Source organism: Poecilia reticulata, linkage group LG17 (genome assembly GCF_000633615.1).
Source record: "Poecilia reticulata strain Guanapo linkage group LG17, Guppy_female_1.0+MT, whole genome shotgun sequence".
NCBI classification, from domain to species: Eukaryota; Metazoa; Chordata; class Actinopteri; order Cyprinodontiformes; family Poeciliidae; genus Poecilia; species Poecilia reticulata.
Window position 1 is genome coordinate 11128572 of NC_024347.1, and position 16886 is coordinate 11145457.

At 39.3% G+C, this 16886-nt stretch overlaps 1 protein-coding gene across 1 annotated transcript in view; it reads left to right on the forward strand.

The window, feature by feature from the left end:
* Nucleotides 1-902: 902 nt before the first annotated feature.
* Nucleotides 903-16886, forward strand: part of dnah9l (dynein, axonemal, heavy polypeptide 9 like) — a 28878-nt gene continuing 12894 nt past the window's right edge. The window contains exons 1-43 of the mRNA XM_017310208.1: nt 903-1204; nt 1913-1990; nt 2063-2118; nt 2205-2325; nt 2422-2591; nt 2994-3216; nt 3307-3423; nt 3627-3713; nt 3826-3984; nt 4102-4185; nt 4289-4447; nt 4581-4703; nt 4881-5003; nt 5419-5643; nt 5737-5955; nt 6129-6296; nt 6370-6495; nt 7791-7898; nt 7986-8117; nt 8201-8361; nt 9218-9374; nt 9492-9637; nt 9742-9858; nt 9941-10079; nt 10447-10539; nt 10655-10849; nt 10936-11013; nt 11226-11358; nt 11765-11892; nt 12065-12213; nt 12310-12460; nt 12550-12681; nt 12779-12952; nt 13034-13238; nt 14337-14502; nt 14609-14711; nt 14844-14981; nt 15085-15186; nt 15386-15547; nt 15709-15792; nt 16045-16154; nt 16241-16403; nt 16547-16670. Of these exons, the coding sequence (XP_017165697.1) occupies nt 944-1204; nt 1913-1990; nt 2063-2118; nt 2205-2325; nt 2422-2591; nt 2994-3216; nt 3307-3423; nt 3627-3713; nt 3826-3984; nt 4102-4185; nt 4289-4447; nt 4581-4703; nt 4881-5003; nt 5419-5643; nt 5737-5955; nt 6129-6296; nt 6370-6495; nt 7791-7898; nt 7986-8117; nt 8201-8361; nt 9218-9374; nt 9492-9637; nt 9742-9858; nt 9941-10079; nt 10447-10539; nt 10655-10849; nt 10936-11013; nt 11226-11358; nt 11765-11892; nt 12065-12213; nt 12310-12460; nt 12550-12681; nt 12779-12952; nt 13034-13238; nt 14337-14502; nt 14609-14711; nt 14844-14981; nt 15085-15186; nt 15386-15547; nt 15709-15792; nt 16045-16154; nt 16241-16403; nt 16547-16670 (6049 nt within the window). The 5' untranslated portion in view covers nt 903-943. The remainder of the gene's footprint in view (nt 1205-1912; nt 1991-2062; nt 2119-2204; nt 2326-2421; nt 2592-2993; nt 3217-3306; nt 3424-3626; nt 3714-3825; nt 3985-4101; nt 4186-4288; nt 4448-4580; nt 4704-4880; nt 5004-5418; nt 5644-5736; nt 5956-6128; nt 6297-6369; nt 6496-7790; nt 7899-7985; nt 8118-8200; nt 8362-9217; nt 9375-9491; nt 9638-9741; nt 9859-9940; nt 10080-10446; nt 10540-10654; nt 10850-10935; nt 11014-11225; nt 11359-11764; nt 11893-12064; nt 12214-12309; nt 12461-12549; nt 12682-12778; nt 12953-13033; nt 13239-14336; nt 14503-14608; nt 14712-14843; nt 14982-15084; nt 15187-15385; nt 15548-15708; nt 15793-16044; nt 16155-16240; nt 16404-16546; nt 16671-16886) is intronic.

Consider the following 16886-nt stretch of genomic DNA (forward strand, 5'->3'; position numbering starts at 1 on the left):
GGTTAACTGCTCGTTCAGAGAACCTTTTCATGATATGCTAATTTTTTGAGATAGAAATTTTGGGTTTTCATGAGCTGTATGCCAAAATCATCAGTATTAAAACAATAAAAGGCCTGAAATATCTCAGTTGGTGTGCAATGAATCTAAAATATATGACAGTTTAATTTTGATCATTACATTTTGGAAAATAATGAACTTTATCACAGTATGCAAATTTTTTGAGAAAGAACTGTATTTACTCTGTGTTCGTCTCTTTTTCTGTTGTTAGAGTATTTCTACTCGAGTCCAGAACAGCAAAGCTAACGTTGAAGCCATTCAGGCCCTCATGGTTAAATTCAGCAGTCGGGCTTTCATCACCAGAAAGAGCCGTGATTCTTCTCTTCTCAACATCTCCGATATTGAAGACAGTGTTTCCAAACAACAGGCGCTCATCAGCAGCACAGGGGAGCAGATACACAAGCTGCTGCTGGTATGCTCACGTTTGTGTTCTGGAGCATAAAATAAGGGTCACAAAAAGCTCCATGCATYTTCACGTTAACTCTGAGCACTTTCCCTATCTCTGGAGAAATGGATTCCCAGAGCTCGATGCTGCCGGGATCGTGTTTCACGGTGGAGATGCATTGGATTTTTTTTGAAAGAGTATCATGGCAGAGGGTGCTGAATATATATAAATATCCAGAACACATGTAGATTTTTCTTTAGGAAAACATTGAAAAAGCACTTTTACTTTCTTTCCAATGTATATTTATGTACTACTTCTTGTTGCTCTATCATGTAAAATCTCCAAAACATTAAAATGGGTTTAAATACTCTTGCTAAGCATTATATTTAATTTAACCAATAACGTTTTTTGTTCACTGTGATCCAGGAGAACCAGTCTCTRCTAGGTGTGACGGATCAAAGCAGCTGTGAATGGCGTGCRTACACCGAGTACGTGGACTGGATGATCGTGACTGGCTTCTCCAACGCAGTACGCTGCTCCCTGCAGTACTTCGTGGACAACACAGACGCAGCTCAGCGCATCACCCCCCTCTTTGAAATAAAACTGATACTCAACAGCAATGAAATGACCTTTGACCCTTCACTGGACTTGAGTCACGATGGAAACTTCTACGATATTGTGGACAAAATGGTGACCAACATTGCAAGTATGGCGTCCTTCATACACAGGGTGGCAAAACACAAGCAGATGGATAATTATCAGGTATTATGCATTTAGATTGTGTATTCACTGGGAAAGTGCACTGTCTTACAGAAATATTCATCTGATTTTCAAATCTTTCAAAATCTAAAATTTGTGGCAAGTGTCTGAGAGAGTTATTATCTGTATTTAATATGAGAGATCAACATTTAATCATGCAAACATTCCCCAAATGTTTGTTGGAGAACATTGCAGAACAAATGATGACATGATAAAGACCAAGAAACACAGGAGAYGGGTCAGGAGTAAATTTGTAAAGAAGTTTGAAGCACTGTTAGTTTTTAAAATGATATTCCAAGGTTTCAARGCTACACCTTTTCTGCTTGGATAACTAACCTTTTAAACTAGCCTAATTGCAGGTTAGTTTCTTACCACCTGTAGTTTCAAAAACACTTCACATCAAAGGCCTTTTCTTACAACTATGCAGACCTTTTTTAATATTGTGTGATGTTTCGATGGTAGACCTCGATTTTGACAGTTATTTAATGTCAGAATTATGAAGACAAATAGTAAGAAAAGTCCGTTTTTCAGAACATTTTCAAGACTGCACTAATGAATTGTTTTGTGTTAGTCACAGTTAATGTATGACCTAAAATGGCAAAAAAAAAAAAAAAATACATATTTGTGGTTGTAAAGTAACAAAACTGAAATAGTTTCTGTGTATGTAAAGCTTTGTAAAGCCCTATATTACCCTGAGTTCTCATCCTTTAGGTTGACATAGATGAAATGGAAGATTTGTCAGAAATGTGTCATATTATCCGCTCACGGGCACGAGGCGCGGTTGCCAAGGTAATTCTCTTTTCTACAGACTTATGTATTATTTATTTAGTACACAACCGTAAACATTGTGTTGATTTTCAGGTCAGGGAGTATCAGGCATCATTTTCTAGCTACCGCTACCTTTGGACTGATGACAGGTCAGATGATTTGTTTTATGAAATTTCCTCTTTGCAAAGATCTGTACTTATTTATTTTGTCCTCTATTTTTATCTCGCCCTTTCAGGTCTGAATTTATGAGGCAGTTTCTGCTTTATGGTCACGTGTTGAGCACAGAGGAAGCCGAGCTGTATGCTGACTATGAGCTGAAAAAGAACCCACCCACCTTGGAAAACTTTAAAGATCAAGTGTGTTCCACTTATGTGACTTAATTGTTCATATTGTTATTCTAGCATTCAGAGATCTGAATAATGCAACTGTAACTGGATAATTTCCTCGTCTAGATTAATCTTTTTGAGTCTCTGTATGTTCGGGTGAGCAAAATGGAGGACAGGATGGTATTTTGTGGCTGGCTGCAGCTGGACATCCGTCCCTTCAAGCACACACTCATGAACGTCATCAAAAAGTGGAGCTGGATGTTCAAAGAGCACCTTCTGAACCATGTAAATCAAAGGTSAGACCAACACACACWAGGACTTCTTATTCACCACAGAAATCATTTGCAGAAGTACAAAATAGTTGTAGAAATAGGTTTTGAATATTTAATGTAATGGGCGTAATTTGAACCATTGCCAAAAATCCAGACTTTAGATATGACAATCCAGATTCCTTTTGTCCCAAAACCCTGATAAGTTTTCAAGGTYTAAATTTTTATACACGTATACATTTACTGCAGTCTTTCTTCCTTTTCCATATCAACAAATATTTTGACCCAACCAGAGTTTTGGCATGTCAGCCTTAACAATCTGCTCCAGCAAGGGTTTTATCTCCGTTTTTTATCTTCAGTGTCTCAGCTTACCTTATTCTATATGATAACTCATGAAATACTTGTTTTACAACCTTTATTATTTCACAGTGTGAAGGAGCTGTCCCATTTTCTCGAGGACACAGCTGGAGGTCTCTCTACCAAAGTATCAGATGGGGATTATGCAGGGTTGGTGAGCATAATGGGACACCTCATGGCCATCCGAGATAGACAGCTCAGTAATGAACAGCACTTCAAACCACTCAAGTCAACTGCAGAGCTACTCAAGTCCTAYGGACAGCAACTTCCGGAGAGKGTCTACACACAGCTGGAGGTTTGTTCCAGCGCAAAGTCTGTTTACAGGAAGGGCTTTGTGCGGCCATCGGCGCATGACGTTCTTCACTCCTATTCTCCAAAAACATAGGAGCTGCCTGAGAATTGGAAAAGTGTCCGAAAAATTGCCTTCACGGTCAAACACGAAGTTGCACCACTGCAGTCAAACGAAGTTTCGGTGATACGCAGAAAATGTGTTCGGTTTGAGGTGAGGCTAGGTGTGAGCAAGGTCAGATGTYGGTCTGCAAACCACCCGCAAAGAGCTTGATATCTGATATACCTATATCAACTTTTGTCCTTCCTTTCCTACATTATTTATGTGATCCAGCTACCAGGGTCCGCACGTTTATAGACTTTGAAATCGAAGCAGATTTACATGCATCATAGATTTTCCAAATGTTCACATTCTAGGTGAAGCAGCACGAGTTCAGGGAGCGATTTCGTACTGAATCGATCTTCAAGATCAATGTGGAGGAGCCATATGACCTTCTTGATAAGGTAAGCCAAGGAAAAGGTTCCTTTGCAACATATTAGGAAAACTGTTATAAAAATGAAACTTTACACAGTAGCAGAGGTCTAGCAGCATCTGAACCACCAACTTTCTCTCTAGTGTCATCAGTCAGTTGCAGGGATTGAGATGGAAATGAAGAACCTGCAGGACACGGCTGATTTATTTGAGGTCAGCTTCCCAGAGTACAAACAGCTGCGCCAGTGTCGCTCTGATATCATTCTTGTCAAAGCAGTCTGGGACATGATCATTTTTGTAAAGGTACAATTTATTAGACATAAAAGATATTCTAATAGTTTTTAAAATAACATTTTAATACTGTGGTTTAGAAAAATGTTCTTAAATTTGCCCCCCCCMAAAACAACTTTTCAATACTAGACAAGTATAGAAGAGTGGACAAAAACTCCATGGAAAGAGATAAACGTTGAGCTGATGGACATGGAGCTCCGACGTTTCGCTAAAGTACGTGATGCATATATTCAAGAAGACAGACCTGTTTCAACTTGTGGTGGTGAAAAACGTGTTCRCTTTCGTGCTCTCACTRCGCGGCTGCTTCTCGTTGCAGGAGATGAAGATGCTAGAWAAGGAAGTGCGAGCGTGGGACGTTTATCTGGGTCTGGAATCAACCGTGAAAAACCTGCTGACCTCTCTGAGAGCTGTCAACGAGTTGCAGAACTCTGCCATCAGAGAGAGACACTGGCAGCAGCTTATGAACACCACAGGAGTATGAGAACYAATGCGCTCCCGCTGTGCTGTGTTTCTGCATGCTTTGCATGCAGCTGTTCTGCAGACTTCTCTCTGGGTTCAAATATTCTGATCACAACCACAGCACAGCRAATCTCCTTTATGATGCTCAGGTACGGTTTGTGATGGGAGACGGCACCACCTTGGGGGACCTGTTAGAATTACAGCTACACCGCGTGGAGGACGAAGTTAAAAACATAGTGGACAAAGCTGTAAAAGAAATGGGCATTGAGAAGGTAGGAAGCAGGGAATCGATGCTGTTTGAATAGATAAGAAGTTGCCRAATATAAACTTAAAGAAAAGTCCCATGTTGAGACTGCCTTGCTTCAAAGAAATTAATAGGAAAATCAATTGGAARATGCTTTAAAAATTGCTGTTTTATCCCTATTGAACTATATCCATTTGAAATATAGGTTCTGGCAGAGATAACGCAGACCTGGAGTGTTATGTCGCTGTCATATGAGACTCATAACAGCACTGGAACACCTTTGCTCAAAGCCGATGAGAATCTAATTGAAACGTTGGAGGACAACCAGGTCAGTTCGTTTCAGCATTCATTACAGCATCGTGCTGGCGGAGATTCTCAGACATACAAGACTTGATGATCCTAAGTGATTAAGTAGAATGCAACCTCCCGTTTCTTCACATCTTCAGAGCTTTCTATTTTTCAAAAGGCTTAAAGCGTCAGCCTCTATTCATACCTCTGCAGCAAAAGTTTCAAAGGTATAAATACATTTCTAAGRCAATACATAATTTTACTTTGCATTTCTGTTAAACTATGCTCAAACACAATTTGATCTCTTTGGTCACTCTTTCAAATCAGTTATCCAATCAACAAAAAAATTAAAAATTAAAAAAATAAAATAACAAGCAGAAGATGCTGAAATGTGCGACTACATAAGAGCAGCTTCCTACAAGAGCTGTGAATCTGCCATATTCCCTTACCTTCAGCTGCAACTCCAGAACATCCTGATGAGCAAATACGTGGAGTATTTCCAGGAAGAAGTGAGTGGATGGCAGAGGAAGTTAATGGTGGCTGACCTAGTTATCTCAACCTGGATGTCCGTTCAGAGGACTTGGGCTCACCTGAACAGCATCTTCACCAACAGCGATGACATTCGCTGCCAGCTGGCCAACGTTGCAGAGAGCTTTCAACGAATTCACACTGACCTTCAGGTTAACACCCAGCCTAACACGCGTCCATACTTTTCTTCTTTTTTTTTTTTTAATCCTCTCATCTTGTTTTTTTGTYTGATTTTTTTTTTTTAGAGTTTGATGATTGAAGTGGTGCAGGACAGCAATGTGGTGAATGTAACCAACAAGCCTGGCTTCCTGGACAGCCTGGAAACCTTACAGCAGAGGCTGTCTGTGTGTGAGAAGGCTCTGGCTGAGTATTTGGAAACAAAGAGACTCACATTCCCCAGATTTTACTTTGTCTCAGCTTCAGATTTGTTGGAGATTGTGTCGAAGGGAACACAGCCCAAACAGGTGTCACATTTTATTGGTATTGTYTTAAAACCAGCCCATCCATAAAATGTTACCACAGGGCATTCATAAATAATGTATTTTGACTCGGTATGTGTGTGGAGTACTGAGTGTGCTTCATCTAGATTTAAAGGAAGAAAACTGATCGGTTTTATACGCATGTGTGTAATTTTCAGGTGACCCGCCATTTATTGAAGTTGTTTGACAACATAGCAGACCTTCGCTTCAAAGACTCAGACGAGACCGGAGGAGAGGATGACGATGGAGGGGCGGTTGCTATTGGGATGTACAGCCGGGAGAGTGAATATGTTTCTTTCTCAGAGCCGTGTATCTGTGAAGGACAGGTAAACTATAAACAGAGCTTATATATAAATATATATACATGTCTATCAATATATGTAACCTTTTGTTCTCCAGGCAGAGTGTTGGTTAAATGCCCTGGAGAGCAGCATGCGCTGTACAGTCAGGAAAGAGATACAGGAGGCTGTTGGTGCCTATGAGGACAAACCTCGAGATCAGTGGCTTTTTGATTATCCTGCACAGGTTTGTGTTTTTGCGTATTTGTAGATTTTGAAACACGGATTGGTTCTCTTTCCATCGAAAACAGATGTGGATTTGAGTAAAGAAATTATGGTTGGAGAAGTTCCTCATTTGATATTTAAAACCACACCTATACTGACCAGTGTCAGCATCTGAAGATTAAGATGGATAAAGGGGGTTGACAGCTTGAGGCAGTCATGATTTATGTCCCATACACTTTTTTTTATTTTCAGCAGCCACTCCTGCAGAATTTGAGCCATGAATGAATGAATTTTCAAATCCTCGCAAATGTTGTWTAGTAGCTTATTATTTTTAACATAATATTTTCCAAATATAAGTGTTTTACATTCACAAAACAAAAGTCCTGGATCAGGTGTCACACTGAGTCTGATATATGGAGCAGTGTGGCTTGAAAACGTAGAGTGTAATAGTTAGATATAATTTGTAAGTATTGCTGAAGTGYCCTATCAAGTAAGCCTAATACAAGCTGAATAAATGATGTTATTTTTTATTATGCATGTTTGACTTAAAGTTAAATGAAAATGGTTTTTTAAAAGTCTGACATGTAACTCCYTGAAAGCTGCAGACACCATGTCAAATGGAGTTCTTGATTTAGCAATAATTTGATGATACAAAACAKTCTGATTCAAAAAAGCCTTGCTCCTCTTCTTTATCCTTCATGCAGRCTGTTTCAATCTCCTAAACATGGTCTTGAAGTATTTAATTTTCTACCTAAACTGTTTGCAATTAATAAAAAAACACAACCCAAATTCATGCGATAACAATTGTTTTGAGTGCAGAACATTTGCATCTGAAGACCTGAACTCAGTAAGAACTGTCTATAAATATTTCCTATTTTAGAAACTTACTTTTTTCTAYAAKCTTCTGATTTGTCAAATCAGTTAATTATAATTWATGTTAAAAATGTCCCATTAAACTTCAATTTACTGCATCTACTATATTAAACCCAATATCCTGTTATGCAATCAGCCCCCATAATCTTAAAGGCAAATTTCCATAGAAAAATCCTTTATCAAATTTAACCCATAATAAAATAAAAATGATAATCCTTGCAATTCATGTAGAAGTAACTCTATCTTCATTTTGTGCTTTATGCACATTTGACAAGGTTAGTTCTATTCAACGCAACATTAAACAATGTTACATTGTTGTTTTCTACACAGGTGTTCAATCCACAGGCTAATTTGCAAACCCATTCCTCTGTCGGACCTTTATTAAACGACAGAGAAGTAAGACCCTATTGTTGCKTGTTCTGTTTTCTTTTTCCCCATAAATAGGTGTCATTAACTGGTAGTCAGGTGTGGTGGGCCACAGATGTGGGTATCGCTTTTGAGAGGGTGGAGGAAGGATTTGAGACGGCCCTCAAGGACTACAACAAAAAACAGGTAGGGTAAGAAAGTCAGACTTTTTTCCCTACTGGTGGGTCAACAAAGAGGCACTTTTAATAAGTGATTTTTTGTCAATTTGTCAAGATCACACAGCTCAACTCACTGATTCATATGTTACTTGGGGATTTAAGTCCTGGAGACAGACAAAAAATAATGACCATCTGCACCATTGACGTCCACGCTCGAGATGTGGTTGGCAGTCTCATCACTCAAAAGGTATCTGAAAAAGGTCTTATTTGAATGGTAAGACGTACGAGTTGTTGGAGTCTACCGTTGGTTTCACTGTGTTCCCCTGTTAGGTGACGAACGGACAGGCATTCGCGTGGCTGTCTCAGCTCCGCCATCGCTGGGATGAAGAAACGGGTCACTGTTGTGTCCACATTTGTGACGCTCAGTTCCAGTTCAGCTATGAGTACCTGGGAAACACAAACAGACTGGTTATCACCCCACTTACTGATAGGTAGTAAGCCACTGCTGTGAGCTCCACTCATGACATTCTCATACCTAATGATATTTATTTTATGGAGAGCGGATTTTAGACCTGAAGGAGGTATTAATAATGGGCTCACRCTGCAGGCTTATTAAAAAGTAGAAAGAGTCCACATTGAAATACATATTGCCTTGAAATAGAAAAGTGTTCTTGATTTTYCTGCAATGCCTTGCAAAAGTAGTCATATGTTCCAAACCTTTTTCACATTTATGATGATGCAACCATAAATCTTTATGTATTTTATAGGGATTTTGTGAGATATACCAGAAAAAGAAGAGCATGATAATTTTTTGGGGGGGGTATGTCTTTAAATCCTTTGCARATTTAGCTAGTGAAATCTTTACCAATTAACTGCTCAAACTCGARTATTTTGGGTAGAAAGTAGCAGAGAACATACATCTTAACRTCTTGCCTGATATTCTCAGTTATACTTTGGTCTGGCCTTTGTCTGGACCAATCTAAAATGCTTCATTTTGCTCTTGCCGTTTTTACAGCTGTTGTCTTGCTGGACGATAAACCTTAACCCCAGTCTCAAGTTTTTCCTTTTCTATCCATTGTAACGACAATTCTCACCAGCTTCTTTTTCCATTTGTWCATCACATTAAATATTAAAAATAAAATGGTTGTGTAACATGACAACATGTGAAAAAGCCTAAGTGGTATAATTACTTTGGCAAGTTAATGTTGGTACATTTTCCTGCTATGATTAATATCGATGGATATTCAGTATTGTAATGCCCCAGTGGTTAAAATCCACATAGTTAGGATCCTGGTTTTTGACTTTGCTTTCTGTATCAATTTTAAATCCCAACACCACCACAATCAGGTGTTACATAACCCTGACCCAGTCCCTTCATCTGACTATGAGTGGCGCCCCATCAGGCCCGGCTGGCACCGGTAAAACAGAGACGACTAAAGATCTGGGACGCTCCCTTGGCATCATGGTGTATGTGTTCAACTGTTCAGAGCAAATGGATTATAAGGTATCGCTAACATCAAACGTGCTCTTCCCAATTTCTGCTGTGCCAGTTTTTTTCCTTCACTTATCTGAAATGAGGGATGCTGTGTATTCTGCATCCTTCTCCATTCTGCGTCTTCAGTCCATAGGTAATATTTATAAGGGTCTGGCTCAAACAGGAGTGTGGGGCTGCTTTGATGAATTCAACAGGATCTCAGTGGATGTCCTGTCTGTGGTAGCTGTGCAGGTCAAGACTATTCAAGATGCTGTGCGCAACAGAAAACAGAGGTATGCATGTATCTATCACGGGTGCGTTGTATTTTTTTTTTTTATTGGCTTTGTAATGTTGGGTAACATTTTTTTTGCCCGCATTAATTAGTTTGTTCTTGCAGGTTTCAGTTTTTGGGTGAGGAAATCGAGCTGAAACCAACAGTGGGGATCTTCATCACTCTGAACCCGGGCTACGCTGGAAGGGCGGAGCTCCCAGAAAACCTTAAGGCTCTGTTCAGGTCTGATATCGAGATAAATGGAGGCTTTCAGTAMAAAGGTTCATATACACCAGTAATTTCTTATCTCTTGCCTAAAATGCAGGCCCTGTGCAATGGTGATCCCAGACTTTGAACTGATCTGTGAAATCATGCTGGTGGCTGAAGGGTTCATCGATGCTCGTCTGCTGGCACGCAAGTTCATCAGTCTCTACACTCTGTGCAAAGAGCTGTTGTCAAAACAGGTACGCACATAAAAATATGTAAAATGTCATGAACTACAATGTATTTGAAAAATGGCTTGGCATGCTCTTAAAAAGTTGYATGTGAAGWTTATTTTATGACTGTCATTATTTAAGTTTTTTTTGTTTAATTTATCAGCTATCAGCTTACCTACTGTATATCCTGGTACMTGTTGTGTTTATATTCCAACTCTCTCTGTTTCCCCACGTGATAAACTAAAATAAAGAAGTAGCAAGTTACTGTGAATACTATTATCACTGTTATCCATTTAATGTGAGAGTATTACTGACATAACAAAATACACCTATTAGTAGTCTAATTGTTAATTGTTTTTGACTTACACAGCGTTACATTTCCTTGTTTTTTTAGGATCATTATGATTGGGGTTTAAGAGCTATAAAATCAGTCCTGGTTGTAGCTGGCTCCCTGAAGCGTGAGGAACGTAACAGACCTGAAGAACAGGCGAGTCTCACTTCTGTTTCTGACTGAAACAGCTCCTATRATTTACATAGTGATAWTTTTTTCTTCRAGTGTTTTACAATGCTGACAAATTCAAGCTTCAACACTTTCTCTTCAGGTGCTGATGCGAGCTCTGAGGGACTTTAACCTGCCGAAGATAGTGACCAGCGATGTGCCCATATTCCTCGGACTGATCAGTGACTTGTTTCCTCAGTTGGATGTGCCCAGGAAGAAAGATCCCACTCTGGAAAACGCCGTTCGTCAGTCAGTCAGTGAGCTGCGTCTCCAAGCTGAAGAAAATTTTATCCTTAAGGTTTGCARTTGWACCRTACTGTTTCCACTTCTGATGGAATGACTGAAGTTATATCRGACTGTGTTTGTTTAACTGTGTGTGTTCAGGTGACTCAGCTGGAGGAGCTGCTTGCTGTAAGGCATTCTGTGTTTGTCGTGGGGGGSCCTGGAACTGGAAAAAGTCAGGTTAATAACTTCATCAATGGCAATAAAAACAAAACAAGATTTTTGTTTTCATTTTTAAAGACTTTTCAAGTGTTTTAACTTCTTACCTTGTACCTAGTCAACGTATCTGTTGACATGTTATTTTATTAAATTAACAGTGATGGAAGAGTTGTTTTCTTTATGTGTTATGGTGTTATTACATTTTTGGCTTTTGTTTTGTGTTTATTTTGTAGATCTTGAAGACCCTCCACARGACATATTCTATCATGAAGAAGAAGTCAGTATGGACTGATATCAACCCCAAAGCTGTAACCACAGATGAGTTGTTTGGATATCTGCATCCTGCTACCAGAGAGTGGAAAGATGGTGAGAAGCTTAAACACTTTTTTTTTTACAAAGAATTTAATAAACAGATCATAGTCAAAATAAACAGTGATCCCATTAAATCAATCAATCAGTCAATCAATCAAATTKTATTTGTATAGCACATTTCAGCAGTAAGGAATTTCAAGGTGCTTTACATAATTACAGAAAAAATAAAAACAGCATGTGATATTGAATAAACAGTAAAAAGAGAAAGATTTTGAAAAAAATAAGAAAGATTAAAAAAGATCAARTTASCCCCACCCGTTAAATTTGAGTTATTCCGGTTCATAGCACAGTAAATTCCTAAACCTTTGAGAATTACTGAAACATGATACAAACATTAGGGGGTTTTGTTGTTTGATAGTTAATAGATTTTGCTCCATATAAAACTTATTTCTTTCATTAGGTCTTTTCTCCAATACCATGAGAGAGTTGACCTCAGTGACCCAAGATGGACCAAAATGGATAGTTTTAGATGGGGACATTGACCCCATGTGGATTGAGTCTCTCAACACAGTTATGGATGACAATAAAGTGAGATATCATTCCTTGTTAATTTGCTACAATATATGTTTACAGTAGTTAGAGAAAACCACCTTGTACATTTTAGGCATGTTTTTATTTATATTTCATTCCAAGTCACTGAATTGGGATGGTGTTTTTTCAGCTTATACATCCTTATACTTCCAGTCCTCTTACTCCTCAGGTTCTGACTCTGGCCAGTAATGAACGGATCAGTTTGTCTTCCTCCATGCGTCTGCTCTTTGAGATCTCCCATCTGAGGGCGGCTACCCCAGCCACGGTGTCCAGGGCAGGAATACTCTTCGTCAACCCACAGGACCTTGGCTGGAGCTCGTAAGACTCCAGGGATAACCCTACACTCACACCGTAAAGTATGCATTGGTTGTTTTTCGGGCTTTCGGTTTTTGATTTACACAGCGCATTTCACAGGTAYGTGGCAAGTTGGATAGATACCCGACAGGCCCAATCAGAGCGGGCCAACCTCACCATTCTGTTTGATAAGTATGTGCCTTACTGCTTGGAGCAAGTCCGCTGTAACCTGAAAACCATCACCCCCATTCCAGAAAACAGCATGGTGCAGGTTGGTCTTCTCAATAACACCAAGTCAAAGGCTCTTTTTTTGTTCTCTCTTCAAGTACACTGTAGCATCTCTATATTTTGGTCAATCAGACTCTCTGCTCCTTGCTGGACTGCCTGTTGACAGAGGACAACACTCCACCAGACTCCCCCCGAGAACTGTATGAGATCTACTTTGTCTTCGCCTGTGTCTGGGCCTTCGGAGGCGCTCTCTTTCAGGATCATGTGCGTAGTGATCAAGTAATCGCATGATCATGAACTGACATCAGTACACATTATTAAACCACTTTACACAATTGTGTTTCAATTATATCCATTTCAGCTGAATGATTACCGCACTGAGTTCAGCCGCTGGTGGTCTAAAGAGATGAGAGCTGTAAAGTTTCCTTCTCAAGGCTCAGTCTTTGATTATTACATCGATTCTGAGACAAAAAAGTTTACACCTTGGAGTGAGAAAATGGTGCCGTTTGAGCTGGAACCTGATGTCCCGCTGCAGGTTTGTGATTGTGATTACAAATACTCTACGTGTCGGTATCAAAGTCATCGATTTAGGGTAACATGTACCATCTGTTTTCAGACAGTGCTGGTTCACACCCCAGAAACCATCTGTCTCACGTACTTCATGGACTTGCTGCTGCAAAAAGGAAAACCTGTCATGTTGGTGGGCAACGCAGGCGTGGGCAAAACCATCCTGGTGTCTGATAAGGTCACCAAACTGAAAGAAGACTTCATGGTGGCAAAAGTGCCCTTCAATTATTACACCACATCAGCCATGCTGCAACGTAAGAACCGCTACAAAACTAGAAATGGTTACAAGACAATACTGGATTATCAAACTGAAACCGAGATTAGAAGTATGATGGAGGGTTAAGAATTACAGCGCCTTGCAGAAGTATTCTCAAACTCCCTAAATATTTTCTTGTTAGCTACAGACTTTAATGTATGTTAATTGATTTTCAAGCGGTAGTCTATTAAGAATTAGTGCATAATTGTGACATAGAGAGAAGAATTCTACATAGTTTTCACTTATTCACATTATAGAGCCACTTTTTGCTGCAATTACAGCTGCAAGTCTTTGATGGTTTKCCTCTTCCAACCTTGTACATCTAATTACTGAAAGCTTTGCTAATTTTTTTTTCCCAGACAGATTGGATGGATGGTATCTGACCATTAAGTTTCAAGCCTTGTTAAAAAACTTTAATAAGCTGCATGTTCAGTTTTAAAGATGAACCTTTGCCTCTGTTATAAATCTTTTGTTCGTTGTAACATGTTTTCTTCCAGGACTGACCTTCAGGTAGCTCCTTCCAGATTCCTATCACCTTTTTCCAACTTCCCTATTCTTTGTTGCCATGGTGATTGTGACTGTAAGGATGATGTACATTTTCTTAATGCTTGCTTTGTCCCTTARTGGCCTGCTGTTGCAAACTCTATGTGAAACTACCTTTTTTTTCCAACATCTTTTATTTGCTAGTCTTCCAAAAAGGTCACTATGTGTTTGTTTAGTCCACAACAAATAGTGAACTGTTAGCAAATCCTCACACATTAATTGTGGATCTTCCATTCCTCYAGTTACAACAATCCCCTTAGCTGCTTTATTTTATTTTATTTTGAATAATCATTTGGTTGCACTGGATTATCAAAATAAAAAGGTTTTGAAAACATTGCAGGCCACACTTTTTAGATCTTAAATGTGTAAAAGAAATGAAAGGATGTTATTTTATTTCCAGTTGAAAGTTATATAATACTTTGTGTTGGTCAATCACATAAAATCCCAGAAAATACATTACAGTGTTGCAGCTCATTCCCTTCACATGTTGGTGGCTAAATTGTGATATGTACCAAATGATGGCTTATTTTCTTAGTCTCTCCATGTCCTTCAGGTGTTCTGGAGAAACCTCTGGAGAAAAAAGCTGGTCGTAAATTTGCTCCTCCTACCGCTAAGAGGCTCATCTACTTCATAGATGACCTCAACATGCCTGAGGTGGACGCCTACGGCACTGTCCAACCACACACACTCATTCGCCAGCATCTTGACTATASTCACTGGTAAGTATTGCAAGACAGTCAAAGAGCGTCACTGTTTAAATTTATAGCTACAGTTCAATCCAGAGTGTGGTGGTTTATCTAAATCCAAATTACTGAACCGTCTTAGGTATGACAGACAGAGGCTGGTCCTGAAGGAAATTCACAACTGCCAGTATATCACCTGCATGAACCCGACAGCTGGAAGCTTCTCCATCAACCCCAGATTGCAGGTACAGTCGGTCACAGACTTCTTACTGAATCCTTTATTCACCATTATATTGGCAGTTTGAAAGATTTTAGTTTAAAAAGTTGAACATTTGTAATAGTTGTAACAGAAATATGCTTCTTTTTTTCTTTTCCAGAGACATTTTGCAGTGTTTGCAGTACATTTCCCTGGTGCTGATGCATTGGCTACCATCTTCTCCAGCATCCTGTCGGCTCACTTCGTTCAAGGAGGATTCAGCTTTGGAGTCTCTCGTTCGGTTGGAACTCTCATTCAGGTTCACCGACGGCTTCAGAGCAACATTTGTCTACTTATTCATGTTTCAGTAGACAAATCTTTAGTTTTGTTGTTGTTGTTGTTGTTGTTGTTTTCTCATCTAGGCAGCTATCTGTCTTCATCAAAAGATCAGCCAGAACTTCCTCCCAACAGCCATACGTTTCCATTATATCTTCAACCTGAGAGACCTCTCCAATATATTCCAGGTAGAAAATAATAACACCGTTATTTGATCCTCTACCAAACGAAACAACTATGTTGTTTATTCAAAGGAAACTTTAAACTGTGTAAAAATTAAGAAAAAAACAAATACCTGGAGATTTAGTTTGCTCAGTTCATTCAGCAAAATTAGTTTTTTTTATTAAATGTAATCTGATGTTTTTTCCATGATTTCTTTTTGCATAGGGTATCCTCTTTGCCCTACCAGAATGTATCCGTTATCCCACGGACCTGGTCCATCTGTGGCTCCATGAGAGCTCCAGAGTCTACTCTGACAAGCTGATGGAGGAGAAGGATGTTGAACTCTTTAATAAAATATTGCTGGACACTGGGAAAAGATACTTTGAGGTAAAGACGAATGSTTTTATCTTTATACTAAGATTTCTGCACGGTCATGAAATATTCTGGAAATTTCAGTATTTTCAAAGATAAGAAAACAGACTATGGAAAATATATTTCTATTTCCACTCTTTTAGTTTCAATCCTACTCTCATTTCTTTTCTTTACAGGGAATAGATGACTCCATGTTTATCCATCAGCCTTTGGTTTACTCTCACTTTTTCCAGGGAGTTGGAGAGCCACGTTATCACCAGGTATTCATGACATTATTAACTCATGTGTGTCATAAAACTCTTCGATCTGCACTTTGTAAAGCTCATGCAAACCAATGAGGTAGTTTCTAACAGACTCCTAAGCGAGAACAGTTTGCCATCACTCTGAGATCTTRGGGCTAAAATGATGCCGTCATGTCCCTCCTCATCATAATTTGCTAACTGAATAACTTTCTCTTTAAAATTGTAACCAACTGCTGTTTTTAAGCAACTTTGTTGTTTTTCGATTGTCAGGCTTCAGACTGGGAGAAGCTCCAGAAGACACTGGCTGATGCTTTGGAGCATTATAACGAGCTTCATGCCGTCATGGACTTAGTGCTGTTTGAGGAAGCCGTCCAACATATGTAAGAAACTTGCACAGCGTGTCAGCTTTAGCTATCGACCAATACCRGCCAGGCAATTAGTGTTCAATTCTTCTGTTTTGATTCAGTTGTCGGATCAGTCGCATCCTGGAGGCCCCTTATGGTAACGCCCTGCTGGTGGGGGTAGGCGGCAGCGGAAAGCAGAGTCTGTGTCGACTGGCTGCWTTTCTCAGCTCGCTGGAGGTCTTTCAGATCACACTACGGAAAGGATATGGCATCAATGACCTGAAGGTGAACACACCAAAAACAAAACACATCAAAGTCTGTCGCCCATTTTTGAGCTTCTTTTCTTACAGCCATATGTCAGAAAGGTACAATATTTTCATTGTCTTTCTCACTTTTATTTAATGTCTCTATGTTTGAACAATCTGCAGAGCGATATAGCTGCCTTGTACATAAAAGTGGGAGTGAAAAACATCGGAACGGTATTCTTACATACCGATGCCCAGATTCCAGATGAACGCTTCCTGGTGCTCATCAATGATATGCTGGCCTCAGGTTGGTTTACTGTTCTTTTAAGGCACCAAGGTCGTCAGATGTGATCAGCTATATTTGGATTTTTAGCCTAGTGATAATTTTTTTATAATGTTCAGCATAGCAAGGTTCTTTAAATAAGGCTAGACGGTAAAACAAAATTTTTAAAAAATCTCAGAACTGGACCATTTTTCGATAGCTATAAACTATTTTATGATTTTTGATTCAGGCGACTTTTTC